General features: G+C 45.7%; 1 protein-coding gene across 1 annotated transcript in view; it reads right to left on the bottom strand.

Annotated features, from left to right (window-relative positions):
• Positions 1-17,907, bottom strand: part of stard9 (StAR-related lipid transfer (START) domain containing 9) — a 356,364-nt gene that overhangs the window by 63,497 nt on the left and 274,960 nt on the right. Inside the window, exon 24 of the mRNA XM_041214173.1 lies at positions 5,669-6,200. Coding sequence (XP_041070107.1) covers positions 5,669-6,200 — 532 coding nt within the window. The remainder of the gene's footprint in view (positions 1-5,668; positions 6,201-17,907) is intronic.

The raw sequence follows: 17,907 nt of genomic DNA on the forward strand, positions 1-17,907 counted from the left end.
CAAGCATGGGCAAGGAAACCTCCTGCTGATTGCCATGTATTGCTCTCCCTCAGCTGATGAATCAGTGCTCCTCCATGTTGAATGCCACATGGAGGAAGCATTGAGGGTGGCAAGGGCACAGAATGTACTCTGGGTGGGGGGCTACAATGTCCATCACCAAGAGTGGCTTGGTAGCACCACTACTAATCGAGCTGGCCGAGTCCTAAATGACATAGCTGCTTGACTGGGTCTGCAGCAAGTGGTGAGGGAACCACCAAGAGGGAAAAACATACTTGACCTCATCCTCACCAACCTGCCTGTCGCAGATACATCCGTCCATGATAATATTGGTAAGGGTGACCACCACACACAGTCATTGTGGAGACGAAGTCCCGCCTTCATACTGAGGATACCTTCTATCGTGTTGTGTGGCATCACCACTGTACTAGACGGGATACATTTCAAAAAGATCTAGCAACTCAAGACAGGGCATCCATGAGGCGCCGTGGGCCATCAGCAGCAGCAGAATTGTATACATCTACAAACTGTAACCTCATAACCCGGCATATTCCTCACTCTACCATTACCATCAAGCCAGGGAATCAACTCTGGTTCAATGAAGAGTGCAGGAGGGCATGCCAAGAGCAGCACCAAGCATACCTAAAAATGAGGTGTCAACCTGGTGAAGCTATAACACAGGACTACTTGCATGTCAAACAGCATAACCAGCAAGTGATTGATAGAGTTAAGCAATCCCACAACCAACGGATCAAATGGAAGTTCTGCAGTCCATTCACGACTAGATGTGGCAGGTGGTGGACAATTAACCAACTCACTGGAGGAGGAAGCCCTACAAATATCCCCATCCTCAATCATGGAGGAGCCAGCACATGACTGCAAAAGATAAGGCTGAAGCGTTTGCTACAACCTTCAGCCAGAATTGCCGAGTGAATGATCCATCTCAGACTCCTCCGGAGATTCCCAGTATTACAGATGCAAGTCTTCAGCCAATTCGATTCATTTCACGTGATATCAAGAAATGGCTGAAGGCACTGGATACTGCAAAGGCTATGGGGCCTGACAATATTCTGGCAATAGTATTGAAGACTTGTGCTTCAGAGCTTGCCGCGCCACTAGCCAAGCTGTTCCAGTACAGCTACAACACTGGCATCTACCCGGCTATGTGGAAAATTGGCCAGGTATGTCCTGTACACAAAATGCAGGACAATCCAAACCCAGCCAATTACCGTCCCATCAGTCAACACTCCATCATCAGTAAAGTAATAGAAGGGGTCATCAACAGTGCAATCAAGCAGAACTTGCTCAGCAATAACCTGCTCACTGATGCCCAGTTCGGACTCTGCCAGGGCCACTCAGCTCATGACCTTATCACAGTCTTGGTTCAACCATGGACAAAAGAGCTGAACTCCAGAGGTGAGATGAGAGTGACTGCCCTTGACATTAAGGCAGCATTTGACAGAATGTGGCCTCAAGGAGCCCTAGCAAAACTGGAGTCAATGGGAATAAGGGGGAAAACTCTCTGCTGGTTGGGGTCATAGCTAGCACAAAGGAAGATGGTTGTGGTTGTTGGAGGTCAGTCAGCTCAGTTCCAGGCCATCACTGCAGGAGTCCTTCAGATTAACGTCCTCATGCCAACCATCTTCAGCTGCTTCATCAATGACCTTCCTTCTATCATAAGGTCAGAAGTGGGGATGTTTGCTGATGTTTGCACAATGTTCAGCACTATTCGCAACTCTTCAGATACACCCATGTCAAAATGCAGCAAGACCTGGGCAAAATCCAGGCTTGGGCTGACAAGTGGCAAGTAACATTCACACCATGCAAGTGTCAGGCAATGACCATCTCCAACAAGAGAAAATCCAATCATCGCCCCTTGGTGTTCAATGGCATTACCATCACTGAATCCCCCACTATCAATATCCTGGGGGTTACCATTGACCAGAAACTGAACTGGACTATCCATACAAATACTGTAGCTACACGAGCAGGTCAAAGGCCAGGAATCCTTTGGCGAGTCACTCACCTCCTGACTCCCCAAAGCCTGTCCACCATCTACAAGGCACAAGTCAGGAGTGTGACAGAATATTCTCCACTTGCCTGGATGAGTGCAGCACCCACAACACTCAAGAAGCTTGACATCATCCAGGACAAAGCAGCCCACTTGATTGGCACCACATCCACAAACGTTCACTCCCTCCACCACCGACGCACAGTAGTAGCAGTGTGTACCATCTACAAGATGCATTGCAGGACTTCACCAAGGCTCCTTTGACAGCACCTTACAAACCCATGACCACAACCTTCTAAAAGGGCAAGGGCAGCAGATAGATGGGAATACCATAACCTAGACGTTCCCCTTCGAGTCACTCACCATCCTGACTTGGAAATATATCGCCATTCCTTCAGTGTCACTGGGTCAAAATCCTGGAACTCCCTTCCTAGCAGCACTGTGGATACCTGTACCACATTGACTGCAGCGATTCAAGAAGGCAGCTCACCACCACTTTCTCAAGGGCAATTAGGGATGGGCAATAAATGCTGGCCTCGCCAGCGAAGTCCACATCCAATGAATGAATATAAAAAAGCTCTGTAGACCACATATGGAGCACAGTGAGCAGTTCTGGGCGCCACATCTTTTGAAGGTTATATTGGCCTTTGAGGGAGCATTGCGTAGCTTTACTAGAATGATACCTAGACTCCAAAGATTACATTATCAGGCAAGATTACATGAGCTAGGGTTGCATTTCCTGAAATTTAGAAGGTTGAGGGGTGATTTGAGTAATGCTTCCAAGATATTAAGGGAACAGATAGGGTAGATAGAGAAGAACCATTTCCACTCATGGGGGAGTCTAGGGCTAGAGGTCATAGTCTACAAATTAGAGCCAGCTGTTTCAGAAATGAAATTAGGAAGTACTTATTCATGTAAAGGGTGGTAGAGATTTAGAACTCTCTTCAACAAAGGGTGGTCGTGCTAGATCAATTGTTAATTTTAAATCTGAGATTGGTAGATTTGTGTTAACCAAAGGATATGGAGCAAAGTACAGTCACAAATCAGGCATGAACTCACTGAATGATGGAACAGGCTTGAGGAGCTAAACGGCCCATTCTTGTTCCTATTTCACCAGCCACCAGGCATCATTCATCCAAGAGGAACCAATCAGCCAAATCACAGCTGGTAACAACCAGATACCAGAAGCCACCAAAAAGAGGAGCCTGTATAGACATGCTGTACTTAGATTTCCAGAAGGCATTTGATAAGGTGCCACATCAAAGGTTATTGCAGAAAATATAAGCTCATGGTGTAGGGGGTAACATATTCACATGGATAGAACATTGGCTGGCTGGTAGGAGAGAGAGAGTATGTGTAAATGGGTCTTTGCCTTACTGGCAGGATGTGATGAGTGGTCTCACAGAGGTCTGTGCTGGGCCCTCAACTTTTTACAATTTACATCAATGACTTAGATGAGGGGAATGTAGGAGTGGTAACTAAATTTACAGGCGATGTGTAGAAAAGCATGTTATGAAGAAGACATAAGGAGTTTGCAGAGGGATATAGGTAGGTTGAGTGAGTGGGCAAAGATCTGGCATATGGAGTATAACGTGGGAAAATGTGAAGTTGTTCACTTTGGCAGGAAGAATAAAAGAACAGAGTATTACTTAAATGGAGAACGACTGCAGAATTCTGAGGTGCAGAGGAATGAGTCACAAAAGTTAGTATGCAGGTACAGCACGTAATCAAGAAGGCTAATGGAATATTATCCTTCATTACGTGAGGAATTGAACATTAAAGTAAGGATATTATGCTTCAGGGCATTGGTGAGACCACATCTCAAATGCTGTGTACATTTTTGGTATCCTTATTAAAGGAAGGATGTAAGTGCATTGGCAACGGTTCAAAGGAAGTTTACTCAGTTGATACCTGGAATGAGTGGGTTGTCTTATGGGGATAGGTTGGGCAGGCTGAGCTAGAAGGGTGAGGGGTGATTTGATTGAAGTATATAAGATCCTGAATGATTTTGGCAAGGTGGACATGAAAAGGATGTTTCCTTTTGTGGGCAATTCCAGAACTAGAGGGCACTCTTAAAATTAGGGGTTGCCCTTATAGGACAGAGACGAGGAGAATTTTTTTCTCTCAGAGGGTTGTGCGACTTTGGAACACTCTGCCTCAGAATACGGTGGAAGTGGGGTCATTGAATATTTTTAAGGCAGAGGTAGATAGATTCTTGTTAGGCAAGGGAACCACCAGTTATCGGGAGTAGATGGGAATGTGGAACTTGAAACACAAACAAATCAGCCATGATCTAATTGAATGGTGGAGCAGACTCGAGGGGCTGAATGGCTTACTTTTGCTCCTATGCTCGGCCTGAGGAGAGCTGCTAGAATTGGGAGAAGTAGGGATGCTAGCACAGTCAGATTTTAGTGAGTTTGTGTGTTAAATGTTAAAACGTGTCACTAAGCAAGAGAAATAGCATGACTCTTCTGGGAGAATTCCTAGTCTTCTTCAAAACCAGTGCCATGGGTTTGTTCATATCTCGGGAAGAAAAGGCCTCAAATTAGTGTCTCATTCAAAACAAAAGGCAGCACTTCTGACAATCCAGCACTCCTTCAATACTGTAGTGCAGCATCAGCCTAGATCACAGAATCAAAGTGCAGAAGAGGCCCTTTGGCCCTTGGAGTCTGCCCCGTTGCATCAGAAACACCTGACCTTCCTACCTAATCCCATTTGCCAGCACTTGGCCCTTAGCCTTGAATGTTATGACGTGCCAAATGCTCATCCAGGTACTTTTTAAAGGATGTGAAGCAACCCGCCTCCACCACCCTCCCAGGCAGTGCATTCCAGACTGTTACCACTCTCTGGGTAAAAAAGTTTTTCCTCACATCCCCCTAAACCTCCTGCCCCTCACCTTGAACTTATGTCCCCTCGTGACTGACCCTTCAACTAAGGGGAACAGCTGCTCCCTGTCCATGCCCCTCATAATCTTGTACACCTCGATCAGGTCACCCCTCAGTCTTCTCTGCTCCAATGAAAACAACCCAAGTCTATCCAACCACTCTTTGTAACTTAAATGTTTCATCCCAGGCAACATCCTGGTGAATCTCCTCTGCACTCCTTCCAGTGCAATCACATCCTTCCTGTAATGTGGCGACCAGAACTGCACACAGTACTCCATATGTGGCCTCACCAAGGTTCTATACAACTCCAACATGACCTCCCTACTTTTGTAATCTATGCCTCAATTGATAAAGGCAAGTGTCCCATATGCCTTTTTCACCACCCCACTAACATGCCCCTCCCTCTGCCTTCAGAGATCTACGGACACACACGACAAGGTCCCTTTGTTCCTCAGAACTTCCTAATGTCATGCCGTTCATTGAAAACTTCATGTGCTTAAGTCTCTGGAGTGGGGCTTGAACCCACAACCTCGTAACTTAGAGGCAAGCGTGCTACTACCAATCTATGATTGGCACTTCATTAACCTGACTCCCTTTTAAATGTTGATCTATTCTGTATTTAGTGTTTTTAATTTGTTAAATTTGCTTTAACGAGCAAGAGGATGTGTACTTTATTCCAAAGCATAAAAGGATTGTCCAACTGTCTTCCCCAGTTAAGTATTTAGCAAATAACATGAGCTGCAAATAGACCCATTTCCGTATAACGAGAGCATACCTATAAACTGGGACATACTGTGGGTACAGGCGTGATACCAGGTCATTTGAATCTGAATGCCTCCTAGCTAGTAAAGGAACAGATGATGAATGTTTTTTTGCTGGCAATGTGTGTGGAGGAAATGTTTTGTTCCAGTTAGTCAGTTTTGGATTTGAACTGGCTTGTAACGTGCTCATTTTGTCTACAATTGGTTGCTTGACTTGATCCTTGCTGAGTAAACTTGCAGCCTCCAGGTGTTGCAGGTTTGTTTTTGCTTCCAAAAGCTTGTGCTTCCCAGCAATTCTCTCCAGCTGGTACTTGACTCTTTTCTTGCTGATATTTCGCTCGGCATTCCTCATTGAGTGTTTCTGCAGCAATTCCAGCTGCACCAGTCGCTTCCTATCCTGCTCGATCGTAGAAATTTCCTCGGTTCGTGGTGTGATTTGTACCCCGCACTCAGTAAATGATGCAGTGTCTGTCTGTATCCCCAACTCTTGTCGGTGCTGCTCCAGGGATACTAAGCGTTTCTCTTCATTCTCTAGGCATTGCTGGTCTGAGAATAAAGGAACAGACAGCTGTTAATATGGCAAAAACAAGATATTGCAGATGCTGGAAACCTGAAATAGAAAGAGAATGCTGGAAACACAGCAGGACAGGCAGCATCGGGGGAGCAAGAAACAGATTTAACAGCATCAATATTATCCCCCAAATGATGGGCAGGGGAAGTTTTAAAATGGAAACACATCTCCAAACTGCACATATGCACCTACCACCATTTTTATGAAAGGAGGTAGCGTGCCGTGAGAGTTTCCCAACCTTCAGGACAGGAACACTTCATTATAACATTTCTATCACGCTCAGTGCAATTGGGATCCTAATATAAATTTGACAGTTGCTGGGCATTTTTCTTCAGGGCTCAGGAAACCCTAGAGTAAAACAGAAGCAGGAGTTGCTAGCTCCAGAAGGTACAAGCCTTTAGGCTAATATTTGTGAACTAGGAGGAGTGGTCCCCCAAAACCCTCAAGGATGCCTTTGGCCTTTCTTATGTCATCCGTGGCTTCTCTCACCTGCTCCTACACACCTCCCCCTCCCGCCCCCACCCAACCCCACAGATCACCCCTCCTATCCCCACACCAAGTTCTGATCTCTGCTTCCCTTGCTGGGGTCATCTCAAAACTTCCCCTGCTGTGGCCTCTTGCTGCTCATTTTCCCACATGCAGCTGGCCAACTCGTTAATCTGACCAGCTTCTGACGGGAAGCAGAAAAAAGAATTACAATTTATCACAATGAAAACTGCTGTTAAATTCTGCAGCAACCCTGCATCTCAGGCCTTGCTGAGTTTTCCTTGCAGTACTGCACTTTCCACACCTCCATATAAAGTTGATTGCCTTTCATCAGAGCCAGAAGAAGTTAGAGATTTAAGAGTTTATAAGTACTACAGAGGCAAGACAAAGTGGGACAGGATAAGAACAAAAGAGACGGTCTGTAATAGGGTAGAGGGCAACATGTATATGAACATATGAATTAGGAGCAGGAGTAGGCCATTTTTCCCCTTGACCCTGCTCTGCATTTAATAAGATCATGACTGATCTGATTGTGGCCTCAATGCCATTTTCCTGCCTACTCCTGGTACCTTTTGACTTCCTTGTTAGTTAAGAATCTATCTACCTCTGTCTTAACAATATTCAATGACCCTGCCTCTACCACTCTCTGGGGAAAGAGTTCCACAGACTCATGACCCTCAGAAAAAATTTCTCCTCATCTCTGCCTTAAATGGGAGACCCCTTATTTTTAAGCTGTGTCACCTAGTTCTAGACTCCCCATAGGGGGAAACATTCTTTCAACATCCATCGTGTCAACTCTACTCAGCATCTTATATGTTTCAATAAGATCACCTCTTATTCTTCTAAACTCCAATGGATACAGGCCAAACCAATTCAGCCTTTCCTCAGAAGATAATCCCATCAGCGAATCTTTGCTGAACTGCTTCTAAAGCAATTAGATCCTTTCTTAAATAAGGAGACCCAAAACTGTATACAGTACTTGAGATGTGGTCCCACCAACACCCTGTACAACTGTAGCAAAACATCCCTACTTATATATTCCATTCCCCTTACAATAATAAACAACATTCCATTTGCTTTCCTAATCACTTGCTGTACCTGTGTACTAACTTTTTGTGATTCGTGTACCAGGACACTCAGATCCATCTGTACCTCAGAGTTCTGCAATCTCTCTCCATTTGGATAATATGCTGCTTTCATATTCTTCCTGCCAAAGTGGACAAATTCACACTTCTTTGGTTCTGCCAATTTTTTACCTATTCAATTAATCTATCTATATTCCTTTGTAAGCTCCTTATGTCCTCTTCACAACTTAGTTTCCTTTGTATCTTTGGGTCATCAGCAAATTTAGCAACTATACATTTGGTCCCTTCATCCAATATGATATAAACTGTAAATAGTTGAGGCCCCAGCACTAATCTCTGTGGCACTCTACTTGTTACATCTTGCCAACCTGAAAATGACCCATTTACGCCTACTCTCGGTTTCCCGTCAGTTAACCAATTCTCTATCCATGATAATATGTTACTCCCTACATTATGAACTCTTATTTTGTGCAGTGACCTTCGATGTGATACTTTGTCAAATGCCTTCTGGAAATCTAAATAGAGCACATCCAAAGTTTCCCCTTTATCGATGTTTTTGTTACTTCTTCAAACTCTAATATAACTTCCCTGTCTCAAAAACACATTGACTATGTCCGATTGCATTGAGATTTTCTAAGTGCCCCACCATAACCTCCTTAATAACAGATTCCAGCAATTTCCTTATGACAGGTGTTAAGCTAACTAGCCTGTAGCTACCTGCTTTCTGTCTCCCTCCTATCTTGAACAGGAGAGTTACATTTGTTATTTTCCAATCTGATGGGACCTTTCCAGAATCTAGGGAATTTTGGAAAATTAAAACCAATGCATCTACTAGCACGGCAGCCACTTCTTTTAAGATTCTAGGGTGAAACCCATCAGGACATGAAGACTTGCCAGCTTTTAGTTCTATTAATTTTCCCAGTAATCTTTCCCGGTGATTAAAGTTCCCCCTTACCTTCACTTCCTCATGTACACTACTTTCTGGGATGTTATTTGTATCCTCTTAGGTGAAGACAGATGCAAAAATATTTGTTCAATTCATCAGCTATTTCCTCATTTTCCGTAATTAATTCCCCAGTCTCACTCTAGAGGACCAACACTCACTTGAGTTACTCTTTTCCTTTTTAAATATCTGTAGAAACTCTTACTATCTGTTTTTATATTTCTAGCTAGCTTTCTCTCTTACTTTAATTTCTTCCTCCTTATTATACTTTGTGTCATTATTTGCTTATTTTTATATTTTGTCCAATCTTCTGACCTGCTCTTAAACTTCACAGAATTGTACGCTTCTTTTTCAATTTGAAACTATCTTTAACTTAGTTAGCAATGGAGGGTGCCAGTCTTTCTTTCTCACCTGAATGTGTCTTTGCTGAATCTTATGAAATGCCTGTTCAAATGTCTGCCACTGCATCTCCACTGACCTATCCCTTAACCTAATTTCCCAGTGCACATTAGCCAGCTCTGTCTTCATACCCTCATTATTGCCCTTATTTCAGTTTAAAACACTAGTCTTAGATCCACTCATCTCTTTCCAAACTGAATGCAAAATTCAGTCATATTCACTTTTACCTACGGACTTTACTACGAGGTCATTGATTAATCCTGTCTCATTGCTCATTACCAGATCTAGAAAGTCTATCTCTGGTTGGCTGTAGAACACGCTGTTCTAAGAAACCCTCCCAAAAACACTATGAGCTCATCTTCCAGGCTACCCTTGCCGATCTGATTCGTCCGATCTATATGTAGATTAAAATCACCCATGAGTATCGCTGTACCTTTGTCACAAGCCCCCATTATTTTTTTCCTGTCCTACAGTGTGGTTACTGTTAGGGAGCCTATAAACTAGTCCCACTAGTGGCTTCTTACCTTTACTGCTTCTTATCTCTATCCAATTCTACATCTTGATCTTTAGAACTAAGGTTATCCCTCTCCAATGTGCTTATGACATCTTCAGTTAAGAGAACTACTCCTTCGCCTTTTTCTAGCTCCTTGTCCTTCCGAAATGTCATGTACCCTTGAACGTTCAGGTCCTAGTCTTTGTCATCCTGCAGCCATGTCTCTGTAATAGCGATCAGATCATATGTATTTATTTCTATTTAAGCTCTCAATTATCCGGTGTTTTTTACAAATATTCTGCGCATTCAGATATAGATCCTTTCGTTTTGTCCTTTTACTATTTTCACAACCTCTAGCCTTACCTGCTGGCTCACTCTTAAGTTTGTAAACTCTGTCCCTTCCTGCCATGCTCTGTTTATCATTTACCTTATTGCTACCTTGCTCTCTTGCCTTGTCTTCTCTCTTTAACTGATTACATCTTTCCACACTTGATGCCTCACCTCTACTATTTAGTTTAAAACCTTCTCCACTGCCCTAGTTATACAACTCACCAGAACACTGGTTCCAGCATGGTTTAGATGAAAGCCGTCCCAACGGTACACCTCCCGCTTTCCCCAGTAGTGTTATGATCCCCAGCTGAGGTTACAACTGGACAAGCCTGATCTCAGGCTGGAACCCAGCCTGATAGATCCTAACTTTCATTTGCTTGTTTAGATCACTAGAGTCAGCTAATTAACTTTTAACAAAAGCATAAAACATTTATTACACAAGAAAAGATGAAATATATCACAATACTCCTTCACTCACAACTACACCTTTACATATATATACAGATTTGTAAGGATAATACAAGTTACAAAAGCTATCTTATACTCAAATGTTCACAGTAAGTACAGTCCATGTAAACGAATAGGCAACCTATGGTCAGGCACACCACATTCTGAAACCAAGTGGGAGATGCCACCCAAGAGAGGTGCTATAGATTGCTCAACTCCGCTCCCCCCACCCCCCCAGACACTTGTCACATCGCGAGCCAACCAATCTCACTGAACCCCATTGTTCACACAGGGTTTCCAATCTCCAATCTTGAAGGACTCGCTTTGGAATCTTCTCCCTAACTGATGCTTACTCTCAGGATGCTTTCTGCAAGGGTTCACCTCCAGGGTTTTGAAATCTCCTTCCAATGATTCTCTCCTCTGGGTCACCACATGCATTCAAGCTGTCTTCCATTCACTCTCTCTCACTGACTCAGCCCTTAACAAGTACACCACTGCTTCACATGCCCATAGCAAAGAGTTGGCCTCTCGCTTTAAATTTGCTTCCTTTAAGCTTGAAGTTTGGAGCCTTCGTTTCTGCTCCTTACTTCCACTTCCACAGAGCAGGACCTTTTCCCGGTTCCTGTCCTTCCTTTGACTAGAAGGTCTGCTTGGGGCTTTCTCCTGTTCCACTCCCCTGGATTTTGGGGTCTTTTCCTTAGCTTAGGACTAGCTATCTGTCCTCTTTTCTCCAGGCTCTCCTGGCAGCTTTCAAAACCAACTGAACTCAAACAGCTTCCAAATCAAACTGCTGTTTCTAGCTTCTTCTATGTATGTCTGTGGGAGGGACCTTCCTTCTGGACCCTTGTTGCTAGGCAATAGCCTAGTTTTTCGACTTGTTTAGCTTGGGTTGGAGTCGTAAAACTCTCATTAGAAATGCAGGCACCTTTTAAAGTGAAACTAAAACTCAGTTTGACCTTTCTTAACACACAGATACAGAAATACTAATGAAACTTAAACATTAAAGCTAAAACGCATTCCTAACACCCACAAAAACAGATATAACTTACTTAAACTCTCCTCTATTTCCGAAAACTTACCTTTTGGAGGAAAGAAAGCTTCACACAGTGAAGGTTTCTTTATGATGGTATTACATCTGCCTCACACAAACTTAACATAGTGGGCAGAATTTTGAGGTCGGCGGGCTGGGTGCAGTCAGTGGGCCCAGGAGCAGCCGCGAAACAGCCTGCCACTCAGTCAGAAAGGGGCAGGCAGGGATGGGGGCAGGTGCCCATCGGCCACCGGGTCCAATGGTGAACTGGTGGCTGGTTTAAAAATGGCCCAGGCAGTCCCTGGAAGGCTGTCATGGAAGAACGTCTCCTCTGAGTCTTCAACATTCAAGTAATGGAGTTGAGTGCGGCTGGACACTGCAGGCGGGAGGGCAGGTCAGGTAGGCACTCACCGCCCCCGCTTTTTGGGTGAGTGCCTCGTGGCCCTCCTGGAGGAGGTGGCTGCCGGGAGGGACACCCTTGTCCCCAGAGATGGGAGGCGGCGGCCACCGCACCTCACAAAGAGGGCATAGGAGGAGGTTGCAGCATTGGTTAGCAGCCACGACATGGTGTAACGCACATGGTTGCAGTGCCAGAAGAGGTTCAATGACCTGCTGTGCTCAGGAAGGGTGAGTATTGTGTTGGCATGGGTCAGGGTACAGTAGTGTTAAGTTGTGGCCATCCCCCTGTGGACCTCAGGGGTGCTAGTGTCTGAGGGCCTACTGTCAGTGATGCCGGAGTTGGCCAAGGGTGTGCCATGGATGCTTGGACTGAGTGCCTTGCGGCTCAAGGGCCACGACTCGGATGTGACCTCCGAGGTATTCCTCAGCTGGGGTTGGCCAGGCTGCAATGGTGCTGCAGTTAGAGAGTGGACTAATCAATGTACCTCTGTTCTTTGAGGAGAGGACAGGCCATGACCAATTGGAGAGGTCACGGACATGCGGAGACCTGCCCAACCTGCTGCTGCTCAACAGGTTCGAGCAGGACGCCCTTGAGCTGGAGGGTAGACACTCTCCATGTGCAACCGGGTGTGGAGAAGCGGGTGCACCAGACGAAGGTAAACATGCAGTGCACAGAGGTGAGAGCTTCAGATTGTGCAACCATTCTAGTGTAGTCTCTTCATTGGCAGGAGCCTCAAACCTGGAGTCGAAAGGCAATGGCACTGTGGTGCAGATCTCCATTGTCTTATTAGGGTGCCTGGCATGCACAGTGACAGAGTGATGACTTTAATTAATGACTTGTTCTCCCTTAGATTCACCAGCACGACTCACTTTTTGGCCCCAAAGAGCCACCTCTGACACCAGAGGACCACCGAGCTTCATTTGCACCTGCGTCACACCTGCTGTCTGAACCAGGCATCAGCGCAGATACAAGCACCTCGGTGGGCATTTGAGCAGCGGCTAGAATGTCAGTGCACATTGGTGAGGGTACTTTATACTTGCTTGAGGTGCAGGAGGAGGCAGAGTGTGCCCAGGGTGCCGGCAGTCGGGAGGACTGCAGGGGACCAGCACAATGCTCAGTTGAAGGCAGATGATGAGCTTCTGGAGTTGGCCATTTGGCGGCAGATGCTGGATGTCCAACGGGATGTGCTGGAGGATCTGGCGGAGATCCATGATGGTCTGCATGACACGGTCTCCGTTGTGGAAGAGACCATGTGGAGCATGAGCACTGCGTTGATCCCCATGGCTGAGTGCACTGTCTCCTCCATTGAGAGAGTGGTGACAGTCATGGAGAGGCAGCTCCAGGGACAGAATCAGGGGTTCCTGGGGTTGCGCTCAGACCTGCAAGCCCTCACACAGGCAATGACCTCAGGTGATCAGTGCCAGTGTGGGAGATGGATGAGGCATCCAGTATCCCAGCTAGGTGCCCATCCATCAATGGTGAGCATTGTCGTCTCTGTGGGCTACTCTCAGGGTGCTCTGGATGACAGCAGCAGCTCATCCGCCACTCCTCCAGTGACCATGGCATCTGATGAGGCTGCAATGACTGGGGAGATGGCAGACGTGGCACTGGCTGCTCCCTCCCAGGCAGTGCCAGCACAGCATGACCGCTAAGGTCATCAAGGCCAACAAGACAGCACAGTCAACAGGCTGTCTCCAATGCAAGTGCCAGTGAGGGGGGCGGTCACCAAGATGTAGCACTCGGAAACGTAAGTTAAAGGAACCATGAGCACAAGAGGGGCAGTGATTTTCTGTTCATTTATGTTTGGTTTATATGTCTGCTGGTGTGGACATCAACACCAGTAATGGTCATGTCATTATGCTTTCAACGTGACAATAACATTAAATTTGCTTTGGTTCTGACTGTCCGAATAAGCTTCAAGTTTTTTCTTTCTGGTGCCGGGTACGCCAATATGTAATGCTGGACGTGGGTGGCTTGAACCTTAATTGCACAGGCACCGAGTGGACTTTGGGTTCAAAGGAAAGGGCCATTTCAGACATCCAGGATGGAGGCGGCAGCCCTGGCATGAGGTGGTAGTGCTTATTTGGCAGCCCAGCTGAAGGGGCATTGGATCAAGGCGTCCCTGATGTCCCTGCCTCCCTGGAGGTTACAGGGAACTGCCTCCATGCCCTCAGCATTCTCCTCACCGTGCTTCTCTTCTGACTCACTACTGGATTCATCATCTGTGGCCTGTGCAGCTGTGACAATATCCTCCTCCTCCAGTGGGTCCCATCTTGCCAGTGCCAGATTGTGGAGAGTGCAGCATGCAACCACTATCAGTGACACCCCCTCTGGGGGTATTGTAATATTCCCCCTGAATGGTCCAGGCATCGGAAGCAAGTCTTCAGAAGACCTATGGCCCTCTCTATCACCGCCCTTGTGGAGGCATGGCTCATGTTATACTGCTGCTCTGCCTCTGTTCTTAGGTGGCGGCGAGGCAACATAAGCCACCTCTTCAAGGGATAGCCCTTGTCACCCAGCAGCCATCCATCCAGTTGGGCTGGAGCACTGAAGAGTCTCAGCACTTGGGAGTGTCTCAGGATGTAAGCACCATGGGAGACCATAAGACCATAAGACATAGGAGCAGAAATTAGGCCATTTGGCCCATCGAGTCTGCTCCGCCATTCAATCATGGCTGATAAGTTTCTCAACCCCATTCTCCCGCCTCCTCCCCATAACCCTTGATCCCCTTACCAATCAAGAACCTATCGATCTCGGTCTTAAATACACTCAATGACCTGGCCTCCACAGCCTTCTGTGGCAATGAATTCCATAGATTCACCACTCTCTGGCTAAAGAAGTTTCTCCTCATCTCTGTTCTAAAAGGTCTTCTCTTTAATCTGAGGCTGTGTCCTCGGGTCCTAGTCTCTCCTACTAATGGAAACATCTTCCCCACGTGCACTTTATCCAGGCCTTTCAGTATTCTGTAAGTTTCAATCAGATCCCCCCTCATTCTTCTAAGCTCCATCGAATATAGACCCAGAGTCCTCAAACGTTCCTCATATGTTAAGCCTTTCATTTCTGGGATCATTCTCGTGAACCTCCTCTGGACCCTCTCCAGGGCCAGAACATCCTTCCTGAGAAATGGGGCCCAAAATTGCTAACAATATGCTAAATGTGGTCTGACCAGAGCCTTATAAAGCCTCAGCAGCACATCCCTGCTTTTATATTCTAGGCCTCTCGAAATAAATGCCAACACTGCATTTGCCTTCCTAACTATCAACTTAACCTGCAAGTTAACCGTAAGAGAATGCTGGACTAGGACTCCCAAATCCCTGAATTTCTGAATTCTCTCCCCATTTAGAAAATAGTCTAAGCCTCTATTCTTCCTACCAAAGTGCATGACCTCACACTTTCCCACATTGTATCCCATCTGCCACTTATTTGCCCATCCTCCTAACCTGTCCAAATCCTTTGCAGCCTCCCCGCCTCCTCAATACTTCCTGTCCTCCCACCTATCTTTGTATCATCTGCAAACTTAGCTAGGATGCCCTCAGTTCCTTCATCTAGATCATTAATGTATAAAGTGAAAAGTTGTGGTCCCACTAGTCACCGGCCGCCATCCTAAGAAGGAACCCCTTATCCCCACTTTCTGCCTCTTGCCAGCCACCCAATCTTCTATCCATGCTAGTACCTTGCCTCTAACAGCATGGGCTCTTATCTTACTGAGCAGCCTCCTGTGCGGCACCTTGTCAAAGGCCTTCTGGAAGTCCAAGTAGATAACATCCATTGGCTCTCCTTTGTCTAACCTACTCGTTATCTCCTCAAAGAATTCTAACAGTTTTGTCAGGCATGACTCCCCTTGATGAAACCATGCTGACTTTGACCTATTTTACCATGAATTTCCAAGTATTCTGAAATCTCATCCTTAATAATGGACTCTAAAATCTTACCAACGACTGAAGTCAGGCTATTCGGCCTGTAATTTCCCATCTTTTGCCTCACTCCCTTCTTAAACAGGGGGGTTACATTAGCGATTTTCCAGTCCTCTGGGACCCTCCCTGACTCCAGTGATTCCTGAAAGATCACCACTAACGCCTCCACTATCTCTTCAGCTATCTCCTTCAGAACTCTGGGGTGTAATCTATCTGGTTCAGGTGATTTATCCACCTTCAGACCTTTCAGTTTTCCTAGCACCTTCTTCTTGATAATGGCCACCATACTCACCTCTGCCCCCCAACTCTCTTGAACTTTGGGGATGTTACTCGTGTCTTCTTCCGTGAAGACTGACGCAAAGTACCTATTCAGTTCCTTCGCCATTTCTTTGTTCCCCACTACTACTTCTCCAGCATCGTTTTCCAGCGGCCGAATGTCCACTTTTGCCTCTCTCTTACCCTTTATATATCTAAAAAACTCTTGCAATCTTCTTTTATATTACTGTCTAGTTTACCCTCATATTTAATCTTCTCCCTCCTTATTTCTTTTTTAGTTGTCCTCTGTTGGTCTTTTTAGGCTTCCCAATCCCCTGGCTTCCCACTGCTCTTCGCCGCATTGTATGCTTTCTCTTTAGCTTTTATACTGTCCCTGACTTCCCTTGTCAGCCATGGTTGCCTCGTCCTCCCTTTATTATGCTTCTTCTTCCTAGGGATGAATTTTTGCTGTGTCTCCCAAATTACTCCCAGAAACTCCTGCCACTGCTGTTCCACTGGCTTTCCTGCTAGGCTCAACTTCCAGTCGATTCTGGCCAGCTCCTCCCTCATGCCTCTGTAGTTGCCTTTATTCAACTGTAACACCGTTACATCTGATTCCAGCTTTTTCCTCTCAAATTGCAGGGCAAATTCTATCATATTAAGGTTACTTCCTCCTAAAGGTTCCTTCACCTTAAGCTCCCTTATCAAATCTGCCTCATTACACATCATTAAATCTAGAATTGCCTGTTCCCTAGTGGGCTCCACCACAAGCTGCTCCAAAAAGCCATCTCATAGACATTCCACAAATTCCTTTTCTTGGGATCCACTACAACCCCGATTTTCCCAGTCTACCTGCATATTGAAATCCTCCATCACTGTAACCTTGCCTTTCTTACACACCTTTTCTATCTCATGGTGTATCTTGTGCCCCATATCCTGACTACTGTTCGGAGGCCTGTACATAACTCCCATTATGGTTTTTTTTACCTTTGCGGTTCCTCAACTCTACCCACACAGATTCTACATCATCTGACCCCACATCATTTCTTGCTATCGATTTAATTAAATTTCTTACTAACAAAGTAACCCCACCCCCTCTGCCAATCTGCCTATCTTTTCGATAGGATGTATATCCTTGGATATTTAGATCCCAGTCCTGATCCCCTTGCAGCCATGTCTCTGTGATGCCCACCACATGATAGCTGCCAATTTCAATCTGCGCCACAAGCTCATTTACCTTATTTCGTATACTGCGTGCATTCAAATACAACACCTTCAGTCCTGTATTTCCTGTCCCCTTTCTCATTGTTGTCCCTTTATCCGATGTGCTTGAAGTTAGATTCCTAGCCCTTTCCAAACACTCTGACCTATTTTTTGTTCTGAAGATTTTAATAGCCTCTCCTGGGCTCTCCTTTCTTTTCAGTTTTTTCATAATTTTCCATTAAGTTGAATCCACCCCCCCCCACACGCTAACCTGCTGCTTTGTTTCCCATTAGTCATACTTCTTGGAGTTTTACCCTTCCCTCCCCCCCACAACTTTCTAGTTTAAAGTCCTGTTGACCACCCTAATTACCCTTTTCGCTAGAACATTGGTCCCAGATCAGTTCAGGTGGAGACTGTCCCAATGGTACAGATCCCTCCTGTTCCAATACTGATGCCAGTACCCCACGAAATGGAACCCCTCTTTCCCGCACCACTCCTTTAGCCACGTGTTTACTTCCCTTATTCTTGCATCCCTATGTCAATTTGCACGTGGCTAGGGTAATAATCCAGAGATTATAACCTTTGAGGACCTGTTCTTTAATATAGTTCCTAGTTCCTGATAATCCCCAAACAGGTCCTCTTTCCTAGTCTTACCTATGTTATTTGTCCTGACGTGGACCACAAAAACTGGATCCTC

This window comes from Carcharodon carcharias, chromosome 20, assembly GCF_017639515.1.
Source record: "Carcharodon carcharias isolate sCarCar2 chromosome 20, sCarCar2.pri, whole genome shotgun sequence".
In the NCBI taxonomy this organism is placed as follows: domain Eukaryota; kingdom Metazoa; phylum Chordata; class Chondrichthyes; order Lamniformes; family Lamnidae; genus Carcharodon; species Carcharodon carcharias.